The 22,939-nt window shown below is 43.9% G+C and overlaps 1 protein-coding gene across 1 annotated transcript; it reads left to right on the forward strand.

Annotated features, from left to right (window-relative positions):
* Positions 1 to 725: 725 nt before the first annotated feature.
* Positions 726 to 19,637, forward strand: LOC138969704 (protocadherin-9-like). Its single transcript, XM_070342563.1, has 12 exons — positions 726 to 1,030; positions 1,876 to 2,115; positions 2,508 to 2,717; positions 3,092 to 3,338; positions 4,122 to 4,312; positions 5,524 to 5,746; positions 6,563 to 6,905; positions 7,839 to 8,121; positions 8,443 to 8,745; positions 9,949 to 10,179; positions 13,074 to 13,206; positions 18,916 to 19,637. The coding sequence occupies exons 1-12, from the start codon at positions 998 to 1,000 to the stop codon at positions 19,635 to 19,637; spliced, it is 3,159 nt and encodes a 1,052-aa protein (XP_070198664.1). The 5' UTR covers positions 726 to 997.
* Positions 19,638 to 22,939: the final 3,302 nt, after the last annotated feature.

The following is a 22,939-nucleotide window of genomic DNA, read 5'->3' on the forward strand; positions in this document are numbered from 1 at the left end:
CGGTTGCAGAGTGACTCCGGGGCGCTGACCACTGGCCGCGCGCTGGACAGGGAGACGCTGTGCAGGTGGGTGACGTGTTTGGACAAGTGTCTGGCTTAAAAAGTTTTGTGGGGGTTTGTGGTTGGTTTTTTGTGGGGTGGTGGTGGTGGTGGTGGTGGAGGTGGTGAGATAGGTTGAGGGGTCTGTAAGGCTTGCTCGCTTTGGTGTGTGTAATGACTGCGCAAAGGCTGGTAAATAGATTTTCTTGTCTTTTTCTTGTGGGGGTCGGGGTGTGTGACGAGGGTGGTGGGGGGGGGGAGGGGTCGGGATCTGGAAGGTTATCTCGCTTTGGTGTGTGACTACACAAAGCCTGATGAACAATTCTTTTTTTCTTCTTCTTTTTTTTTCTTTTTTTTTCTTTTTTTTTTGGGGGGGAGGGGGGGTGGCGCTGAGTTGGGGTTAGTTTGGGGTGAGGGTGGGTTGGTGGAACGTTCTCGGTTCCCGAGGGTTTCTTTGTCGTTGAGTGCGTTTGCAAGAGAGTCTGACTCAAAAAGGAAACTTTTTCTAGCTGCGTGTTCTGGAAGTGTTGTTTTTGGGTGTGGGTAGCGGTTGTGTGCAGTCTGGTTGTTATACGTACATTTGTTCAAACGTTTTTGACAACACTGTTTGACAGAAGTATTGACACACAATTTCGACAATGGTTTTTGACAAGACATTTCGACAATTTATTTTTTTACAAAAGTTGTTGGCAAAAGTTGTCCCGTTTGTGTGTTTCTTTTCTCCTTGCATCCTCACTCGGTGACGGTATCATCCCTATCAACGGGAAAACAACGGGCATTCCATTCTCATCAAACCTTTGATTGTTGTCAGGTTTCTGGCTGAGTGTCGTCTTCCCCTTCGGCTTGCCGCGCAGTCCACCCTCGGCCTGTTTTTCAAGATCATTGACGTCACAGTGGTTCTCAATGACGTCAACGACAACGCTCCCGCCTTCTTTCCGGATGTGACAGAACTGGTGGTGATGGAGAACGCTGACGTCGGAGATCTGTTTCAGGTGGGTTGTGTTTTTTTGTTTGTTTTTGTTATGAAAGTTATTGAATACTCTAGCTTGTGAGAGTTCATTTTCATGAAAGGTTTTCGAATGAAATTAAAACGAAATTAAAGCAGATTTTGCAGATCTGAATGTAGTGTAGAAGCTTCAAAATGTTTAATTTCTTCTGCTTTGTTTCTTCTCTGTAGCTTAAAAGGTTTTACGTTTGAAAACGTGTGTTATTTTTCTTTAGTTAGATCAATGCTTTGGGGAGGGAGGTAGGGATGATAGATGTGATCGGTTATATCCTGTTGACTGTGCATGCGATGCTGTTTTCTAAATAAAACCTATTAATTTTCTCCTCGGAGCGTAGACCAAAGATAGTACCCACAGTGTTACTTGTTCGCCACCATCAATATCAGTCTACTTCTTTCATTGGTGCACTTTGATAGTGACGTGCACTCGAACCCCCATCCTCCCAGTACCACCCCCACCCCCCTCCCGCCCCCACCACCACCACCATCCTCCCAGCTCAGTGCCCCTCAACGACATTATCATCATTCTGTTTTTGTCTTTTTCCGTCAGGACTCCTTCCCTTATTCTTGCACCCTCTTCTAAACACTCAGAAAAAGACAAGTGAACTGTCTTCTCGATCAAATGTTCATGCAGTCTGATCATATACCCTCTGTACTCGAAGACAAAAAGGGAAAGTCAACCCTTACCTAATTGTCAGTCCGATCTTACTTTCGCTGTACTTGTAGACAAAAAAGGAAAGTCAAACCTAACATAATTGTCAGTTCGATCTTACCTTCTCTGTAGTTGTAGATAAAGGGGAAAAAGCAAACCGTCATCTTCATCACTTTTTTCAGCTGCCTTCCGCCATTGACGCCGACACAGGGGCGAATCACTCTGTTCAAGAGTACTCCTTGCTGACGAATGATGTCCCCTTCAGCCTGCAGACGCAGACGGCCTCTGCCCCGGAAGTGGGACTGTGGCTGCGACTGAACGGAGGCCTGGACAGGGAGACGGTGGACAGCTATCGTCTGCTTCTCGTGGCCAAAGATGGCGGCATGCCCGTCCGAAGCGGTACCCTCACCATCAATGTCAAGGTCAGACTATGAACTTGGTTTGGATTGTGTCTTGGTGTGAGAAAACATAACAGAGATGTAAAATAGTCAACGAAAAATTCGTCATCCTCTTAATCTTTCAAACAAACATTTTTGACAGCGGATCGTTTTGATAATGGAGATATTCGGTTTTTTCCTTGAATTGATTCTGTCATCATGTCTGTCTCTCCAACTTGAGCTGGAAAGAGGAGGTCAGTCCCTTGGGTGGTCGTCACAGACAGGTTCGACTGTAGATGATAGTTACGTCTGGCATTACTTTGGGCCAGCCTTTCTTTTCCCTCGACAAATTCGACTATAGATGATAGTTACATCTAGCATTACTATGGTTCAACCTGTCTTATCCCCCTTTCCCTCTTGCACCTCCAACACACCAGGTAGGCGACGTGAACGACCACACACCATCGTGGGACCAGGACCAGTACACGGTCAACGTGTCCGAGATCACCACAGTGGACACAACAGTTCTGACCCTTCAGGCCTACGACGCGGACAGCGGGGCCAACGGACGGCTGGCGTATCGCTTCACGCCGCTCCAGCCCGACACCGCCCTGGGACTCTTTGACTTGAACCAAACATCAGGACAGGTGGGGGAATTATATTGTGGTTTGGTTTAACCAGTGCATGGTTTGGGGTGGTGATGTTGTTGTTGTTGTTGTTGTTGTTGTTGTTGTTGTTGTTGTTGTTGTTGTTGTTGTTGTTGTTGTTGTTGTTTTACGAGGCCAGGGAATGGTGTATACAATAAAGGAACACAGCAAGTTAAAAAAAAAATTCCCTTGTTTTCCCCTGCTTTTCCATGGAAACACTGAGGCAAGCTACATGTGACATTGTTTCTGTGGAAACAAGGGAAAGCAACTCTTCCACAACTCATAAACACTCAACAGAGTTATTTCCGAACAACGTCTATTTCTTGAACTTTTATCAGTTTACTGGTATTTCAATCTGCCTTCACTGATTTCAGCTGACCGTGGTCAAACCGCTGGACAACTACGCCGGTCAGACTTACAGCCTGGAGGTCGAGGCCAGAGACTCCGGCACGCCCTACAAGGCCTCGCGCACTGACGTCATCATCCGGGTCCTGGACACCCACAACTCCAAGCCGGAAATCATCCTGTCGGTGTTCGGGCAAGGCAACGTGGCAGTGCTGTCTGAGTTCTCCGAGCTGGGGAGAGTGGTTGCCCACCTCTCCATTGTGGACCCGGACAAAGGTTGGTTGGTTATTATAATAATAATGAGAATAGGATCAAGAGACTGTAGGTGAGAAGAACAAGAACAGGATAACAGTGAAAATATACTCACCCGTACTGGTGAGTACATGTTCACTGTTATCTTGACAATAATGAGGACATTTTTATGGCCCATATCCTAAAACAGTTCTAAGCGCCTCACAAAAACATCCATAAATACATTATTCTGTACACTATTCCAAATCAAATTATAATACGAATCGAAATATACTTATATTTCATAAGATGTTTTGGTGGCTTGTAGTCAGACCAGCTTCTATTTTGACTCCTTAGATTTGTCACACATGAACATTGGGTTTTTTTTGTTACCCAGCTTGTCATGAACGAAAACTCGTGAAAATGATGACAATGTTTTATATCGTCCCTACAGCCTATGTGGCTATTCGGGACCGATGCAAGTTTGTTTACGTGCTCAGTAGAGCTATGCTTAAAACTAGTTTCGTTTAGGTCTACCACAATTAAAAAAAAATGTAGAAGGTTCTAAACAGCTCATGTCTATTCACATTTGTCTCTTCAAATTTTGGTAAAAAAAAAAAAGTATCTTGGTCTCCTTCCTGTGCAAAGGTCTAAACGGCATCTCTGAAAAATCTCTTCTTTTTCTGCATTCATAATTTAAATAAACCAACATGCCTATACACAATTGAGTGCACAATCTTCCAGCAAATATAACCAGTGTTGTTTCTGTGATGAGTTAAAGACTCACATAAATTCCTAAAACAAATGTGCTCTTCTTCCCCGACAAAGGTCTGAACGGCATCGTGGTGTGCGAGACAGCCGCGTCACACTTCCAGCTACAGGCCATGGACGTAAGACAGTACAAGGTCATCCTCAGCAGTCCGTTAGACAGGGAGTCACGTGACAGACATGACGTTGACGTCACGTGTCATGACGCCGGTAGCCCCCCTTTGTCGGCATCGAAAAGCTTTACTGTCAAGGTTGGTCTTCCCTTATCTTTTTTCCGCTTGCTTCTACTCCTTCTCCTCCTTCTCTTCCTCCTCCTTCTGCTTTTTTCTCTTCCTTCTCCTTTCATCATCATCATCGTCATCATCATCGTCGTTGTCAACATCATTTTTATCCTCATCATGATCATTCTCATCCTCACCCTCCTCTTCCTCCTGCTTTCATCATCATCATCGTCATCATCATCATCGTTGTCAAAATCATTGTCATCATCATCATCATCATCATCATCATCATCATCAACTTCTTCTACTTCTCTTTCTTCTTTTCTTCTTCTTCTTCTTCGTCGTTTTTCCAGCTCTTTGGACCAAGAGTGTATCACTTATATAACTTTTTTTCTCAAGCGTTTTAGCTGGAGTATCTTCCAGCCACTGTGACTCTGAGGGGTGTTTTTTTCAGCTTGCTCAAGCAATTCTATTAACCGTGGTTGTCACTTAGCGAGTCACTTCACTGAAGATGTCTTTTTGAAAGATCGATTTCAGGTCTTTTAGCACTAGCTCTTGAAAACATGCACGCGCTAGTGTTTGTCAGAAACACGAGAGAGAGAGAGAGAGAGAGAGAGAGAGAGAGAGAGAGAGAGAGAGAGAGAGAGAGAGAGAGAGAGAGAGAGAGAGAAAGAGAGGACAGAGAGAGAGAGAGAGAGAGAGAGAGAGAGGGGGGCAGAGAGGAAGAGATGGGGGAGGGAAGAGAGAGAGAGAAAGAAAGAACAAAAGAGAGAGAGTGCGAGAGAAAGAGAGAGAGAGAGAGGCCGACGGGGGTGGGGGGGGGGGGGGGGTCAGAGAGATATAGTAGGAAATGTTCTTCCCGTTGTTTTTTTCTTCGCCACTTCGTGAACTGTCAAGGAAAATAAATGTTGAATACAGGAAAAACAGTTTCACGTGATCACTTTTCTTTTTGCTCTGTTATCTTTAATACAAAGTTCTACGCACACAAGGTTTCCGAAAGTATTTATTTGGCTTCAGGCCTTTGGGGATTTAAAGCTAACATCGCGTGCACGCACGCACGCACCCACACAAGCAAGCTCGTAAGCAGCACACATACACATAATTGTATAATCTGTGCTACATCAGACATCATGCTTCAAGACTTTGAGGAAGATAAAGAAATAAAGAAAAGGAAAAAATGTCAACGTATGTCCAGAAAAAAAAACAGCAAATGAAATCGTTTCTCTCTCCCTGCAACCCAGGTCCAAGACGAGAATGACGAAACTCCAGTGTTTTCCAAAACCCGCTACGAAGCCAGGATCAACGAGAGCTCCGCGGGTAACGGAGCCCATGACGTGTTTATCACCACGGTGACGGCCACAGACAACGACGTAGGAGAGAATGCCAGACTGTCTTTCCGCATCCTGGATGACCCAAGAAACGAGTTCCGAGTGTTGAACAACGGCACCGTTCTGGCCACAAGAGGTTAGTACACGTATGCTGATTTTGCTTCGAAGGAAATGCAACACAATACAGTGTTCCAGATGATCGAACGTGTAGCAAAGACCTTTACGTGTACGTGTAGATATTGCGTCACCCGTAACTCACTTTTTTCTCCAATGTTCCAAATGCAGGCGTTGTTTTGCTCCCACCAAGACTGCAGATCGTGGCAAACGCGTGACGTAACAAAAAGATTTTGATGACGTTACCCGTACACGTTCCCGTACACGTCCGGAAAAGCGCTGATCTAGATCTTGCTAATGCCTAGGAATCGCCTTTCATTCTTTTACAGAATAGTACATAGGTTTTGCATGGATGGCAGTTTAATTTGTCATGCATTTGTGTATGTTAACTTCCACAGTCTTCCGATATTTTTACTTTAAACTGAAGGATCAATATAATCAAAGACGAAAAGATTACAAGTGAAAAGAAGATCAGAAGGTCTTTTCACTTCGTGAGAGCAACAGAAGGGATCTTTCTGATGACGCCCTTGAATTTCAAGACAAAACCCGAAAAAGCAAATTCTGAGCTCAATGTTGTAATTAATTGACAAACTGCTGCTACATCTTCCGCAGGTTTAGACCGTGAAGCCTCTTCGCAACTTAATGTTGTCACTTTGTAAAGTGTATAAGTATATTTCAATGTGCATTATTATTTGATTCGGAATTGTTTACAGAATGATTTCTTTATGTATGTTGTTGTGAGGCGCTTAGAACTATTTTTAGGATTTGCGCCATGTAAATATTCTCATTATTATTATTATTGTATAAACTGACAAACTGCGTGCTACTTCTTCTCTAGGCCTAGACCGAGAATCAGGCGAGTCCCCGCGCTATCTCCGCATCATAGCCAGTGACAACGGCGCCATCGAGTACTCCGCCACCGCCACCCTCGTCCTCACCATCCTAGACGTCAACGACAACCGCCCCGCCTTCACAGACCCCACCCCCCTCTTCTACGTCAGCGAGGGTGCACCGGTGACGTCATCCGTGGGAAACGTCACAGCGACCGACAAGGACGCGGACGAAAACGCCATCGTGCTTTTCCGCATGCACCCGGTTTACGAAGGTCGGGTACCCTTTAAGGTCATCACGGATGGGGTGATCAAGACGAACGGGACCCTGGACAGAGAGTCCAAAGACCGGTAAGGAGGAAGCTCTTTTTGTTCCCTTTATGAGTTTATTTTTGTTGGTTTTTTTTTTGTGTTTTTTTGCTCGGGATGGACTCGAGTGGGGTTTTTGTGTTGTTTTTTTTGGGTTTTTTTTTTGTTGTTGCTTGGGATAGACTCATTATAAGCCCAGAACGAAACCCTTAAGATGATGCTAAAGGGTGTCCGTTTCGAGTGTGTGTGTGTGTGTGTGTGTGTGTGTGTGTGTGTGTGTGTGTGGGTGTGTGGGTGTGTGTGTGTGTGAGTGTGTGTGAGTGTGTGTGTGTGTGTGTGCGTGTGCGCGCGCGTGTTTACACATGGAGTATTAAGTGATCGTGTGTGTGTGTGTGTTTATACATGGAGTATTAAGTGATCAGTTCGGATCTCAAAGTTTGATTTGATGTTGCTGTTTCAGCTAAGACCAGCAGCAACTTCATGAATGTTTAACTTTTATGTAACTTTTGATGGAGATAATTACGCACCTCCCTCATGGCTGAGCTAGGGTGTTATGAAATGTTCATAAACAACAAGTGGAGTTTGTTATTGTTATGACTACGATGAGTGACAGCTTAGCACATGCTTCAACATTAACGCCAACATTTTTGTTTAAACAAAATTTTATTTCTGTTAACATTTCATGAAGTTTACATACATTTCATATCAAGTCAATACAACTTCAATATCTGAGTGTAAAACATACAGAAAATTGTCTCTTTTGGCTCGTTTACACAAATATATTACATCACATGCAATCGTAAATTTATAAATATGAAAACAACGACAACAATACGACTTAGAGTGGTGTCTTCAAAACAAAATTACAATCCGAAATAAATAAGCAAATGGCAGACAATCAAGTTATCATTTTACATCCTATAACTATAATAACATTATGAAATATAACGCCTACACGTTGCTTGATCTCACCAGGTACGAATTCATGGTGATCGCACACGACCTAGGCAAGCCTCAGCTGAGCTCCACCGTCACTGTCACCGTCAGAGTCATGGATGTAAATGACAACAGCCCTGCTTTCGTCTTCCCCAATGACGTCAATAACACGGTCAGCGTGCCCCACACGCTCTCGCCCAACACCGCCGTGACGTCAATCAGAGCCTATGACGTCGACCTGGGACGTAACGGCGAACTGGTGTTCAGTCGTGACGGCAGGAACGGGACCAAGTTCTTTGACGTCAAACCCAGCACTGGAGAGGTAGAGATTCTTTTTGTAACAATATATACAGTGGAACCCCCTTTTTAAGACCCCCCATGTTAAGACGTCCTCCTTGTTAAGACCTTGGTTTTTCAGATTTTCTGTTCACAAGATCAATCAATCAATCAATCAATTCCAAGCGTAGGGATTTATTTTTATTTTTATTATTTTTTTGTTTATGCAATTTATATCGCGCACATATTCAAGGCGCAGGGATCTCAGTAAACAAACACAAAGTCATGAACATGATAAAAACTTATTTAAAAAAATTATTTTAAAAAGATCCTTGCTTCTTTTAACGCATATTTATTTTTATTCCAGGTCCTGCTTGTCCGCTCGCTGTCAGAAACGGAGCTTGGAGATCACATCATGACGGTGGTCGTTCACGATCTGGGCTTCCCCACGCAGCTAGCCAATCAGACGCTGCTTTACATCCACGTGTACCGCGGCAACCAATCGGCACTGGCCACGTCAGACGGCGAGGCGTTTCGCAACACGCTATTGGTGGTAGTGATTGTGGCGGTGACGGTGGTGCTGAGTGTGGCGGTTGTGGTGACGATGTTGATGATGAGGCGTAACGACCGACAGAGGCGTCTGTATAGAGCCAAGGAGGAGGAGTGCAAGGTGAGGTTTTGATCCTTGCTGTGTTCTTTCTTTTTGTGTCAGTGTTGTTGTTTTTGGGTGGTTTTGTTGTTGTTGGGGGGGGGGGGGTGTTTTCCAGCTTATTGTGTGTGTGTGTGTGTGTGTGTGTGTCTGTGCGTGTGTGTGTGTGTGTGTGTGTGTGTGTATTCGTGTTATTGTTTTATTGTGATAGTGTGCGCTTTTTCTTTGCTTTTTGTTTGATTTTGTTTTGTTGTCTATTTGTTTTTTGATCATTATTTGGCGATCACAAGTAAAATGTCATCTTTTCACGTGTCCAATTTTTTTTTTAATGATTTTGATAGTGTGTCATATTATATTATCTGAAATCATGTTCACGTATCGTCACTTTGATTTTGTTTTCAATGGTCTTTCTTTTATGACTGAACACGCACTTCATCCTGATTTGTGTAATTCTTTCATTTTTCTATTTGTGTTTCAATGCTTTCTGTCCTTTTATTTTCTAATAGATGTTTCATGATCTGGCATAACGCAACCGGCAAATGACAACTATGAATAATAAATTCTGCACCGTGGCTCAAAATAAATGCCTTACGCATATAGATCGATGAAACGAAAGGACTCAAAACAGAAACAATGTTCAAACTATGACATCATTCGGGCATTACCTTATGAACACAGAACAGAGAATTAACACCTTTTTTTTTAGCGACAATGAAGAAAATTACATCTCGATCCTGTGCACAGCTACCTAACTCCAAACCGCTGCGGAGTAAATAGAATTTTAGTTTTAAAGAAGAAATCAAACTTCTCATTCATGGACACAGCTACCTAACTCCGAACCGATGCGGGTGAACAGAATTTTAATCTCAAAGAATAAATCAAACCTCATTCATGGGCCTTAACTCCGAACCGATGCGGGTGAACAGAATTTTAATCTCAAAGAATAAATCAAACCTCATTCATGAGCCTTAACTGCCCATCCCTGCATGAGAACAGAATTTTAATTTCAAAGAAGAAATCAAACCTCATTCATGGGCACAGCTACTTAACTCCGAATCGCTGCAAGTGAACAGAATTTTAATCTCAAAGAAGAAATCAAACTTGTTCATGGACACAGCTACCAAACTCCGAAATGCTGCGAGCGAACAGAATTTTAGTCGCAAAGAAAAAATCAAACTTCTCGTTGGACACAGCTCCCTAACTGCCCATCCCTGGTGTGTGTAGGTGGACCACAACCTGCGTCACTTGACCAACAAACCCCTGTCCCAAGAGTGTGACGTGTCAACCGCGGGCTCTGACTCATCAGCTACGTCATCGGACCCAAGACGTAGAAAGGAAGTGAGTTTTTCCCTGCGGGATGAAGACAATAACATCGCACCTGGCTCGGCCGCCATGACGTTCGAAACGGTGGCTGCAGATAGCATGGAGGCCATACCGGAAGTGACGCAGAGTCAGGTAAGATGGCGCTCCGGGTCTAGGTTTAATCGATCTCAGTGTTGTGTTATGATGAGTGGCGGGTTTGTTTTTTAGCATTCTGGTCAAATTGAGTGTTGTTCTGTTTAAAAGTGTCGTTTGATTTGCATTTGTATCTATGTCACCTTAACCCTCTGTTCTTTTAGTCTTCAGTTCTTTTTGTGTGCTTGCGTCGTAATCGGTTGTTAGTGTCTTGTTGTTTACGCCTGCGTTTATTTTTGTGTGTTGCATGTTCCTGTGCATTTTGGTACTTGTGCCTCTGTGCTTTGTTTCTGAGTCTGTTATTTAAGTTATGATGTATGCATCTTGATTTGCATCTGTGGACCGTTCATTGTTGGTCGTCGATCGTGCTAGTTATTTAGCAGACTTTTCTATGTTGTTGTGCATTACTAACAAAGAATAACATCATGCAGATTCTTTGATGCAATATCTCAGAAAGTGTAAAGGTGCATACTGCTTGGTAATATTAACAAAGAGCTTCTTACTAACTATAACGGGTGGAACCTATTAATGGGGAACTCATATCATTATTTATATTCAGATGTTCATGTGATACCAATGCTTACTCTCAGAACAAAAGTACCAAGAGAAGAAACACATACATTGATTGTTGAAAGGGGTTTGCTACCAATTAAAAACGAACGAATGGCATATTTCAGAACGGACAAGTGAGAGTGAAAATGTAAAAATATCGTATAAATTAATGTGTTAAGAAAACTTGGGCAGACATTTTTGGGAGATTAATGACTTTTTCGGGAGCAAAACCCCTTACAACCTCCTTCTTCTCCGATTTTTTTTATAAATCAAAATTCTTTAAATTAATCATGAGGCCTGAACTGAGTTTGACAAGTCCGAAACAAACGAAAAAAGATCGTATTAATGCAGTCTGTCAAGAAAGATTCCAGCGAAGAAAAGAGTAATTCGTTATGATCAAGGTCACCTTAACCCGCTTCTAACCCTGCACTAACGCTTGCTTTAGGTGGACGGTCACACTGTACTAGGAGTGGTTCGCTACCGTGCTGACGTCACACCGATGACGTATTCAAAAGGCAGAGATAGCCACACGTCTTCACTGACGAGTATTCTGCGCTCGCAGCAAAGATATCATGACATTCGAGAAAAGCAGGTAATTTTCTTGGGAAAGTTGGTGTCGGGTATCGCTTGTGGGATTATGTGTCCTCTTCATAATGTCAGCGTATGCAAATAATTTTTTGTCGTGCCTGAGTGAAGATTATTTGCGAGTTGGTTGTGGTGGTACAGTTTTGCTTGGAATAAAAAAAAATATTATGCTTTTTCTTTTAAGTAACGGGGACAATTTCATCAAAAATGGCATGGCTTTTTATTTTTTTTATTTGCTTGCTTGGTTTCACGAGATGCATGCCTGTGGATACAGTAGGCCCTGTACTTTAATGTGTTTTCAGAGATGTCATTGTCTTACTGAAAAAAGATCGAATGCTCTTTCTGTCGTTTTAATTTTAGAAGTAGAATTCTAAAGTTAACCTTCCCCTTTGTTTATGATTTTCATACCGTTGTTGCTGTCGAGTTTGTTGAAGTTGTCTCTGTTGTTACGACGTTATAGCGTACATTTCTTAATTTTCGGGAAAGCCAAACAATTGAGATATTGAAATAAACATGCACATATGAATGCATGAATATCAAGCACGTAATAACACATGGGAACAGATCGTCCCGACTAGGACTGCATTTATTCTGAGTCACATAAAACACGTCAAAAAAGGCAAAAGGAGGGAAGAAGAACGAAATAAACAAATCATACAGAACGATGTAATTGAAGAAAGGAAAGAGGACCGGTATGACGGCTTATTAGTGCCAAAACTACATAATTGTAAATATATGTTCACGTGTTAATTACTAATTTTCACTTGAACTGACAGTGTTAATTAGTAATTTTTACGTGATAATGGTAACCCCAGGTTTTGGCACTAGTAAGCCGAGGCCAAAACTGAAAATTAGTCATTAACACGTGTTCTGTGTAATTAACAGTGATAACGCTAACTGACAGTGTTAATTATTAATTTTCACGAACGGATTGCTTGAGCCAAAACTGAAAATGAGTAATTTTAACGCGAAAATGAGTAATTAACACGTGAAAACTCTAACTGACGGTGTTAATTAGTCATTTTCACGTGATAATGGTAACCCCAGGTTTTGGCACTAGTAAGCCGTCATAGACCGGGGATACGACACCAGACCTTGAATGTTGCTTCTTCATAGTGATGCATATTGCCTGTGATAGCTGCATGGTTGTCTCATACTCTGATGTATTGAGATTTGTTTGTCGCTTGACTTAACACGACCAATACAGGCAGCATACGGAGCCTAGCAACAATAACTATGTCTCACTTTTTTTTCTTTTTTTTTTTTCTTTTTTTTTCTTTTTTTTTTCTCTTCTTTTTTTTCTTTTTTTTTCCGGTGTAAGTACTACGCTAGCCGCTTCTACATGCGTGATTATTTCAAATTGTGCATTCATTTCCGTAGAACTGTATTGCTGCATGTTCTTTTAAACTGCATGTTAACATAAAACCCACCTGTTGATAAGTGGCTTTGCATGTGTATATGTGAATGTCTTCCTGTCTGTCTGTCTATCGGTCAGTTTGTCTGTCTGTCTGTCTGTCTGTCTGTCTGTCTGTCTGTTTTTCTGTTTGCATTTTGATCCATGTCAGCTCTGTGTTTCAGAGTATGTGTGAGTATAATGATACACAGCTTGTGTTCATTTATACAATGTATTGCGGACATTTTTATCTTCGGTTTAAATTCAGAAATTCTGTGAGGTTTTGGTGTGGTTTTTTTTTACCCTTCGGTACTTTGTGTAGCAACAAGGATGTTATAAAATGTATATTGATTGTTAACTACAGAAATGTCTGCTGGAGCCTCGAACTCAAGAGGACAACATGAGTGACGCGTCTTGTGACGTCAGCACGAGTGACAGTGGACGGGGCGGAAGTGACGTAGAAATGCACAGTCATCATGGCGCCTCCAAAGAGTCTGGTGAGCAAATGAGATAGTTAACTTACTCACAATAGACATGTTGGGCTAGTGTGCATCTCCCCCCCCCTCTCCCTCTCCGTCTCTCCCTCTCTCTTTCTCACTCTTCCTCCTCCCCTCCCTTTCTTCCTCCCCCCCTATCTCTTTCTCTCCTTCCCTTTCTCCCTCGATATTTCTCTCTTTTTTCCCCTCCCCCTCCCTCCCTCCCTCCCCCCTCCCTCTCTCTCTCTCTCTTTTATTGGCTGTCTTCGCTCTGTCTCTATGCAGTTGATGGATAGATATATATATATGTTGTCTTTTCACAGTGTTCCTTGTTTCGCGTTCCGTACGTGCGGCTTCTTGCTAGTTCCGCTTTTGGTGTGGTTCTTCGTAGTGCCTGTGCACAGAAACCCCATTCGGTTTGTACTGATACACGTGTATGCAGTAGGATTTTACTTTCAGTAGACAGTGACCGAAGAAAACAGTCTGTCGTCGTCTGGTCCTTTGGAATTGAGAACTCAGATGTATGCTTGAATCGTAGATCGTTTCTACATGTGCACAACTCAGCAGACTGAAAATGTCTGGGTGTTTTCTTTCTCAGCAGAATAGAGGTCTAGGAGGATTAGGGAAGGGGGGGGGGTGCGGGTCTAGGGAGAGGGCAGTAGGGGGAGGAGAAATGAAGAGAGGGCCGGAGAGAGAGGAGCAAGCGGGTTTCGCCCAAGCTCTCTCTGAGTTCTGTCAAGCGGGCTTAAACATTTGCAAAACAATTGCTACAGGCTTTTATCATCTCTTTGATGTTAAACCCCCACTCTCTCCCTCCCCCCGAGCAAACGATCATCAGGAGGAAAGCGTTGAAATCCCGCGGGGTAGTCCTTGGCACGGACTATCTGTTTGTTGCACTGGGCGATCCAGAAGAAAGGGTTCGAATCCCAAAGGGGAGATAACATACTGCTTGGGATTCGGGCACTGAGTGAGATGCATGTCCAGTGCCTAGTGTCCCCTTTATTCATTCTGCAACCTTTTCAACAAAAGGTTTTGAGACGAAATTATGGAGGTTGAAAAAAGTAGGAGCTAGTACACTGATGAAATGAGGATGTGAATTTAAGAAGACTGGGTAAGGCGGGAAGCGGAGAAGTAAACTTCGGAGAAGTATGTGAGAAAAGTTTGCGAATTTATGAGAAAGGAGTCGTGAACTCTGGAGAAATAGGTAGTGGGGGGGGGGGGGGGGGGTAATAATCTTCTGGAAAGTGTGCGAGGAGAATTAAATATTGGACGTTTAAGAGGACCTAGGAGGGAGGTAAAAGATGGAGAATATATGGGAGGGATGGGCTATGGGGGGGGGGGGGTGCGGGGGAGTAAGGGGAATTAAATAAAGAAGTCCTCATGAGTGCTTGGGAAAGAGCTGAGGAAGAAAATCAGTAATAAATTCGAGGAGATTGTGCCAAGAGAGAAACTCGAAAAGTTGAGAGGACTTTGGAGGTGGGAGAGAGATGGAGGGTAGTTGGTGGTAGAGGGAATGTCCAGATTGAGAGTGGAAGTGAGAAAGTGGGGGTGGGCGGTAGGGGTGGACAGGTGCTGCAAGGGTTTGGGTATGGATATGTGTGGTTGGGTTATGTGTGTATTGATGTGTACTTTTAAGTGCCTACGTGTTCTGAGAGTGTTGTTTTTATGTGATGTTATACACGAGCCATAAGAAAAATTTCTGTTTGTTACATTCAGACAATAAAGTTTTAATTGAATTGAATTAAATTGAATTGAATTGAATTCAAAAGGGGGCGGGGGTAATGGGAGATGAAAGGGGGGAGCATGGTGACCAATCTTCGAGGAATACTCTCCCTTCGGGGGGACTTTGTGTCGTCACGCAATACACTGTCCAGGGGCCGCCGATTGCTCGTGGTGATTGACGAGGGTGTAAGGGCAAGTCATCTTCGGGTCTGCCACTCCGCTGTCCCGGGACCTGGGTCTCTAAGGAGACACAAGCCAGCTCTGGCACCGCGCTGCCATGACAACGCAAACACTAATCTTGGTCATAGACATTGTCTGGGCTTGGAGACTGTATTACGGTCATGCGGAGTGAGTTTTGGCACCGTGCTACCATGACAACGAGACACGAAAAAACACAATTCTTGGAAGATCAACTTCAATCTTTCTGCCAACAAAATTGTATTTTGCGGAAGGTTTGCTTCCTACTGTCGTTATAATTCAGCATCACTGACACTGCGTTTGTGAAGTGTATTCTTGGACACAATTCTTGGGACATCAACTCCAATCTTTTTCTGCCAACGAAATTGTATTCGGAAGTTTTTCTTCCTTCTTGTCATGATCCAACGCTACTGTGTTATCTCAATAAAAACTCGTAACTTTTACGAAAGAAGTTTTTTTGTTTCAAGTTCCGGTGTCGATCAGGTACACAGCAGACTGAATCCTACAAGCTGTAGTCATGGCAACCAACGATAACCTTGACCAGTGACACCTTCTTGTCTTGTAGTCCGTGGCAACGCATCAGAAGCTAGACTAGCATAGTAACGAGCAGTGACTTTATCAGTGAAAACTGTCACCGTGGCACGGTCCAAAGAGACGATCAGACTCCCTATCTGCACTCGGGGGATAAGGAAGAATGAAGGCCGGGAGGTGGGGGGGGGGGGGGGTAAAGTACGGAACGCGGATCGTATCAACTGATGCATCAAGATTTGATGCATCATTTTCACAATTTGAAGCATCATTTTCACAAAAGGATGCATCATTTTCAAAAAGGATGTATCATTTTCCAAAACTGATGCATCCGAAACGAAAATGATGCATCCGATACGAAAATGATGCATCAGTTTGATGCATCACTTTCGGTTTTGTATGCATGCGAAAGATCATTCATTTCCGGTCTTTCCGTAAGAAATGCCTGAGCACGGAAAAACTTTAAATGACATTTTGACGAATATAAACAGATTGGTTAGATAAAACAAAAATAAACGTACAACATACCATTAAATAGGGAACAAGTCACGGCATTATGCATTTTAAGGCATTTTTTGTTTTGTTTGTGGTTTGTTTTCTGTGCACACGAAGCTTTGACGCCCTTGACCTTCGACTCAAACTTTCGTTTTCCGACGTTCGTTTCGCTTTGTATTCCGGTTCAAATTTTGCTTTTTGCTCGGCACTTTCCGGGAAAACCCGAAAATTCTGATGCATCCAAACGATGCATCAAATTGTGAAAATGATGCATCAAATTCTTGGTTTTGGATGCATCAATTTGATGCATCAGTTGATACGATCCGCGTTCCGTAGTAAAGAGGGTCAGGGCGGGAAAGATTACAATCCGCTGATCTTGGTAGACGGTATCGAAGACCTTGGTGTCTTGCTGAGAGGGGGTGAGGGATCAAGAGGATAAGGGCGGGTTCACGTCTGTGAAGCATCAGAGTCGGAAACAATTATAATCCGCTGATCTTGGTTGACATTATCGATGACCCTTGAAGGAAAGAGTCTGTCTATATGTTTGTTTGTTTGTTTGTTTGTTTGTTCCTGAGACCATCCAGCGTATTGTCACCCGGGGATTACTTCAATGATCCCGAATTCCCGATAAACTCTTTCAGATTTATGGTCCAGGAAAACTCCGCCCCTAGAGTGATTCAGTCCATTCCAAAACTTCGACATTCCACAATACATTGCTTCCAGACCAAGCCAAACCCTGATCCCTTTTTGCCCACAGCTGTTCAGTTTTTGGTTCCGTCCTGCAATTTCCACAACACACAGAGGAGCGACCTTTCTCTGTGCTCCCAGATGGCTGCCATATTGCTTCACTGGTTCTGCAAAGGCAGTGGCCATGTTTTGACAGGGGCCATCACTCACCATGAGAATGGTGTGAGTTGTCTCCCACTAGGGACCGATTGAGTGACGCAAGACGGTGGACGGAAGGTGGCTGCTTTTTGTTACGCGCTTTCTAATTGGTGGGAGTTGGATCTGCCGCACTGATAACTCTGAATTAATGGTGTTACACATGTACGATTCGACAGTGCTTGCTATCCTTACAATGACAGGGTACAAAGAAAGAATGAAAAGAAGTTTGGGTCAGGTTGTCATTCATTGGAGTACTGCTTGTGTGGTGGTGGTTGGGGGGGGGGGGTGTTCCTGAAACATGAACATTTAATTTTGAGTTGTTATCCCTCTGTTTCTCTAAACAAATTTTGGAAAATAAGAATGCTTCTTTCTATTGTTGGAAGCGGAGACGACATACTGGAATCCTGCAGTTTCAGTTGCTTGCCTTGTGGCCATACGAAACTTCCATGACCATGAAGAAACTATAATCCCCCCCCCCACCCCCACCCGGCCAGCAGTACTCATCCACACAACAACACCCCCACCTAGCCACCCAATCCCCCCCCCCTTCCGGCCCCCGTGTTTCAAGTGCACATTAAGACATGTCGGTTGAGACACTGTGGTTAATGAAGTGTCCTGATTTCCTTGCTCATTAGCTGCTTCCTAATCAGAACCACCGGATCGCATTCATCTTGGTCTGTGCCTGGGCAGGTCGGGTGTCAGAAAAGCGTCGTCTGCTTTCTGCGCATGTCATCGTGTCATGTGACTTTTAGCTCTGCACTGCCTGACCGAGAAGTTGGTGTTAGGCTGCTAATGAGCAGAATGGTGCTCGCTTCAAAGATATCTTTTGGACATTTTACGAAAAGGATGTTCATTGTTTAATTATATCCTGTTTTTGTTTTTCCTTCGAGACAAACGCCCAGGTTAATGTCTTCGTCTTTGCTGTTTCATTATCCTTGTGATTGTTTGAATTTGTCCTTGTTGATTTTCAGTATACTTTTCTTTCTTTTAATATCTCTCTCTCTCTCTCTCTCTCTCTCTCTCTCTCTCTCTCTCTCTCTCTCTCTCTCTCTCTCTCTCTCTCTCTCTCTCTCTGTCTGTGTCTCTCCTGGGCGAGGGCTGGTTGAAAATAAGCTTGTTGTATTGCTTATGCCACAACCCTCGAAAAATAAAATTTGATTTGATTTGATTTGATTTGATTTGATCTCTCTCTCTCTCTCTCTCTCTCTCTCTCTCTCTCTCTCTCTCTCTCTCTCTCTCTCTCTCTCTCTCTCTCTCTCTCTCTCTCTCTCTCTCCGAGTGCACATTTCCACACACAAAATTAACTCTAGTGGTTTATCTCTCTCTTTCTCTCTGCAGTCAGATGTTGTTATTCTTGTTGTTCTTGTTGTTTGCTTAGTGTCACTGCTTCCCATCTTGATTTGATTATTTTGGCTTTGGACTCTTGTCATGAGTGACGTGTATTGCAGTTGTCTGTCTGTCTGGTTCTTTTCCCTCCGTCATAAACACCGTGTGTGTGTGTGTGTGTGTGTGTGTGTGTGTGTGTGTGTGTGTGTGTGTGTGTGTGTGTGCGTGCGTGTGTGCGTGCGTGTGTGCGTGTGTGTGTGTGTGTGCGTGCGTGTGTGCGCGTGTGTGTGCGTGTGTGACTTGAAGCGAGGAAGCTTTGAGTGTATACTGCTAGTTTTTGTGAATGTATTTTTAAACTTATGCTGTCCAGTGTTGTTTTTAAATTAATGTTGTTGATCAGTTTGTATAAATGATGCGTGTGTTGGTGTAAATAGCTGGATTGAAATGTTTCTTAACCGCAATGTCATCACAAATTCCCAACCTTGGACAATTAAAGATTCTGTCCTTAGATTACCCCTTTCCTCCTTCATGACATCATGGGTGTTGAAGTAAAGTGTCCGTGTGTGTGTGTTTCAGGGGATACGTCCTTCGCCTCTCACCGCGGCCTTCCCTCGCACAGCCTTGACTCCAGACGACAGCACCACCCCCACCAACATCCCCACCCCCACCCCAACCAGCACCCTATCCCCCATCCAAACCAGCATCCTAACCCCCACCCCCTCCACCAACAGCAGCGCAGCGTGACCTTTGACCTGTACCCCACCACCTTCTCTCCCCGGGGGTCTGGTCGTCTCTCCACCTTCCCCACCAGTCACATCAGTGATGACGTCACCGAAGACAATCCACGTCACAACATGACGTCATTTTCCTCCTTCTCGCCCCTCGCTCGCCAGGGCCAGCGGGGCAGCCCCACCTCTACGTCATCGTCCGCGTCATCGTCCTTGCCGCCGTCAAGACGTCATCAGGCTTCGCGTCAGAGTCGCGCCAGTCGAGAAATGGAACGGGACAACCTCCCCCACCCCTACCCGGCCTCCTCCGCGCATTACGGGGAGGGCGAGGACGGAAGTTATGTCGACCTGAAGCGGCAGCAGCGCCACCCAGCGGTAGAGTGTCACGGTGACTACATGGACATGACCGGTAGCCCCACCTATGTGCCCACGTCACAGCTTTCTGTCGCCACTTCCGGTACGTGGGACGGGGAGACTACCACGTCGGGAAGCTACACGGTGGACGCTCAGGAACTCTCGCAGGAGATCGACAAACTCTTCTTCGACACTCCCAAAGATGTGGTGGTATGATGAGATCTTGAGAGACAGACGCTTTTTCCTCTAAACGCCAAAAGATATGGTGGTGTGATGAAATCTTGAGAGACAGATTTTTCTTCTCAACGCCAAGAGATTTGGTGGTGTGATGAGATCTTGAGAGACAGACTCTTCTTCTCAACGCCTAAAGATGTTGCGGTTATCAGTTCTGTCTGGAAAGATTCACCTTCGAAACTCCCCAATACGTGGTGGCATAGGGAGTTCTAGTCAGGCAGAATGCGCTTCGCAAAGCCTGCAGTGATGACTGTTTCTTGATTAAAACCTCTTCTTCCAAACTTCCAAAGGTGCTGTGTTGTGAAGACTTTCAGCTGGAAGGACTCGTTTCCGAAACGCCCACATGTATGGGAGTATGATGAGTTGTTGACAACTAAAGTCAGCTGTGAGACTTCCAAAGACTTGTAGTATGATGAGTTATTGACAACTAAAGTCAGCTGTGAGACTTCCAAAGACTTGTAGTATGATGAGTTATTGACAACTAAAGTCAGCTGTGAGACTTCCAAAGACTTGTAGTATGATGAGATCTGGCTGAACCTTCTCTCCCTTGAAGTTTCCCAAGATGTCATGGAATCATCAGTTCTGACTGTGGGGACTCTTCTTTCAAACGCATGGAGAGTTCGACCTTGAAAATGCCACCTTCAACACGCCGAAGCATGAAGAGTCCCTGGTAGATAAAAGCGCCTTTTGAAGCTCCCGAACATGTTGTGGTGAGGAGTTCTCGCTGGAAGCTGCCTTCTTCGAAACTCATCAAGATGTTGTTGTTTTTAGAGACCTCCAGCTGGGTAAACTCTGATGATAAGTGTTTGATGGACAAAGTCTTCTTTACAATTCCCAAAGATGTTGTGGTGTAGTTATAGTCCTTCACACACGGACGCTTCTCCAAAATTCCCAAAGATGTTGCAGAGATGATAAGTGCTTCGTCAAGACTTTTACCGTTGTGTTCACAGCACCAATTTTCGCACTCTTGGGTTTTGTGTTGTCGTGACTTGTTCATCGTCACATCAGTCTGCGGATGCGTTCACATGATAACCTTCAAACAGACACTCAGCTGGCTATGTTGAACTGGTCAGTGCTTCTGTATAGGGCTGGGATGGACGTACTGTGTTAAAATTGTCAAAGGAAGGGTTCTCTTCCCTTCCCCGCTAACATGAACTATGAAGATGTGTAGATGTTTTACGTGGCACGTTGAACCCAGCGACTATGAACATGTCTAAACGTTTTACGCTGAAACCAGTGACTATGAACATGTGCAGACGTTTTACGCGGCATGCTGTAAGCAGTGACTACGAACATTTGCAGACAAAGTTTACGCGGCACGTTGAACCCAGCGACAATGAACATGCGTAGATGTTTGCCAACGATGAAGGTAGTTCAGAATACGTTGCAAGCAGTGGAGTCAATGGATAGTGTGCTGTCTTTTGGTTTGAGAAAAAAAAAGACCGTGACGAATGGAAGATTATGTGTTGATCTGATGAACTGTGTTTGTTTGTGAACTTGTGCCAATAACTAGGCACGGTGTTCATTTCTGAGCTATGTGACTTTGGCGTGACCCAAAACATCCGGATTCTGAATATTTTCTTGTTATACAGATATTCCTGCATGTCAACGCTTGTGCAAGGTGTTCTTATCCTCTTTTTCTCAAAGATCTGAAATATGAACATGGCATTCCAACAGGAAGAATTCCGTTTCTTGACATATTGCTCAAAGTGAAGATTCTGAGCTATTAAACTGCCGAAATATTTTGGTCGTATCTTCTGCTTTGTTAACGATGAAGACAACCCTTAAGTCAAGACAACCCTTTCTCTTAAAAGGTGCTTTTTTGGCTCGATTTTATTTTTGGCAACTTCACAGGCAGGTATATACCTTCTTGTGCTATGGTTGGTGATTGACTTCTTCGACATTACTGACATTTTTGTGGAAGCAATGTTCATTGTGCTGTTGTTGTTGTTTTTTGTTAAGGAAATCAAATGAACCGCAGTTACGCGGCAGACACCAAAACTGGTGTGTATGGGGTTGGGGTGGAGGGGAGACTGAATATGAGAGTGAGAGGAAGAGAGAGAGTGTGAAAGAGAGAGAGAGAGCGAGAGAGAGAGAGAGAGAGAGAGAGAGAGAGAGTGTGTGTGAAAGAGAGAGAGAGAGCGAGTGTGAAAAGGAGAGTGAGAGAGCAGCCGAGATATAGAGAGAGAATGAGATAGAGAGAGAGAGAGAGAGAGAGAAAGACCGAGAGAGAGAGAGAGAGAGAGAGAGAGAGAGAGAGAGAAAGGCAGAGAGACCGAGAGAGAGAGAGAGAGAGAGAGAGAGAGAAAGGCAGAGAGACCGAGAGAGAGAGAGAAAGGCAGAAAGACCGAGAGAGAGAGAGAGAAAGGCAGAGAGACCGAGAGAGGGAGAGAAAGGCAGACAGAAAAAAAGTGAGAGAGAGATGGAGGGGTGGGGACAAAACAGCCAATGGACATCGGTCCATATGCTGTTCGTTTTCAAAACATTAGTGCCAAGCAGGGTGCTATTTGCACGGCATCGTGCGTTTAATTGTGACAACATGTTCTTCAGCGGCTGGTGGCCAACGATAAGGCTCCCGGCAATCAGCCCTTGTTTGTGCGAATAACCACTGCCAGTGCTGGGCTGTTAGTGGAGGATGGTCCTTGGTCCTTGGAAATTTACCTTGTTCAGCTCTCTGACTGGACACCGAACATTCTTTCCAGACTCTGCAGTGGCGATGTGTTTTGCAAGGCATTAACAAGCCAACATCCCGAAAATTTAACAATGGCTGTCGATCACGTGGCATTGGTGAATATCTTTGTCATCGCGCTTCAGATTCTTAGCATTGTTCGGCTGATTTTAGACAAACGATAACTCTTTTTAGACTGCCTGACTACAAATGACCAAAAAACCGGATTTATGCAAATGATGTTTTCTGATTTTATACAAATGATGTTTTCTGATTTTATACAAAGATAACTCATGTTAGACAAATGATCACGACTGATATAAGAAGAATGGTAATAACTGACTTAAGCTAAATGATCATGACTGATCGTCACTGGTTTTAGAGAAATGCTACCCCCCGCGGGTTAGGGGTAAGAATTTACCCGATGCTCCCCAGCATGTCGTAAGAGGCGACAAACGGATTCTGTTTCTCCTTTTACCCTTGTTAAGTGTTTCTTGTATAGAATATAGTCAATTTTTGTGAAGATTTTAGTCAAGCAGTATGTAAGAAATGTTAAGTCCTTTGTACTGGAAACTTGCATTCTCCCAGTAAGGTAATATATTGTACTACGTTACAA

This window comes from Littorina saxatilis, linkage group LG6, assembly GCF_037325665.1.
Source record: "Littorina saxatilis isolate snail1 linkage group LG6, US_GU_Lsax_2.0, whole genome shotgun sequence".
Classification (NCBI taxonomy): Eukaryota; Metazoa; Mollusca; class Gastropoda; order Littorinimorpha; family Littorinidae; genus Littorina; species Littorina saxatilis.

Excerpts from the sequence above, each read along its gene's own strand:
- LOC138969704 (XM_070342563.1), top strand. The coding sequence starts at position 998 with ATGGAGAACGCTGACGTCGGAGATCTGTTTCAG. Across the intron at positions 4,313-5,523 it reads CGAAAAGCTTTACTGTCAAG|GTCCAAGACGAGAATGACGA; the intron begins GTTGGTCTTCCC and ends CCTGCAACCCAG. Across the intron at positions 10,180-13,073 it reads CGGAAGTGACGCAGAGTCAG|AAATGTCTGCTGGAGCCTCG; the intron begins GTAAGATGGCGC and ends TGTTAACTACAG.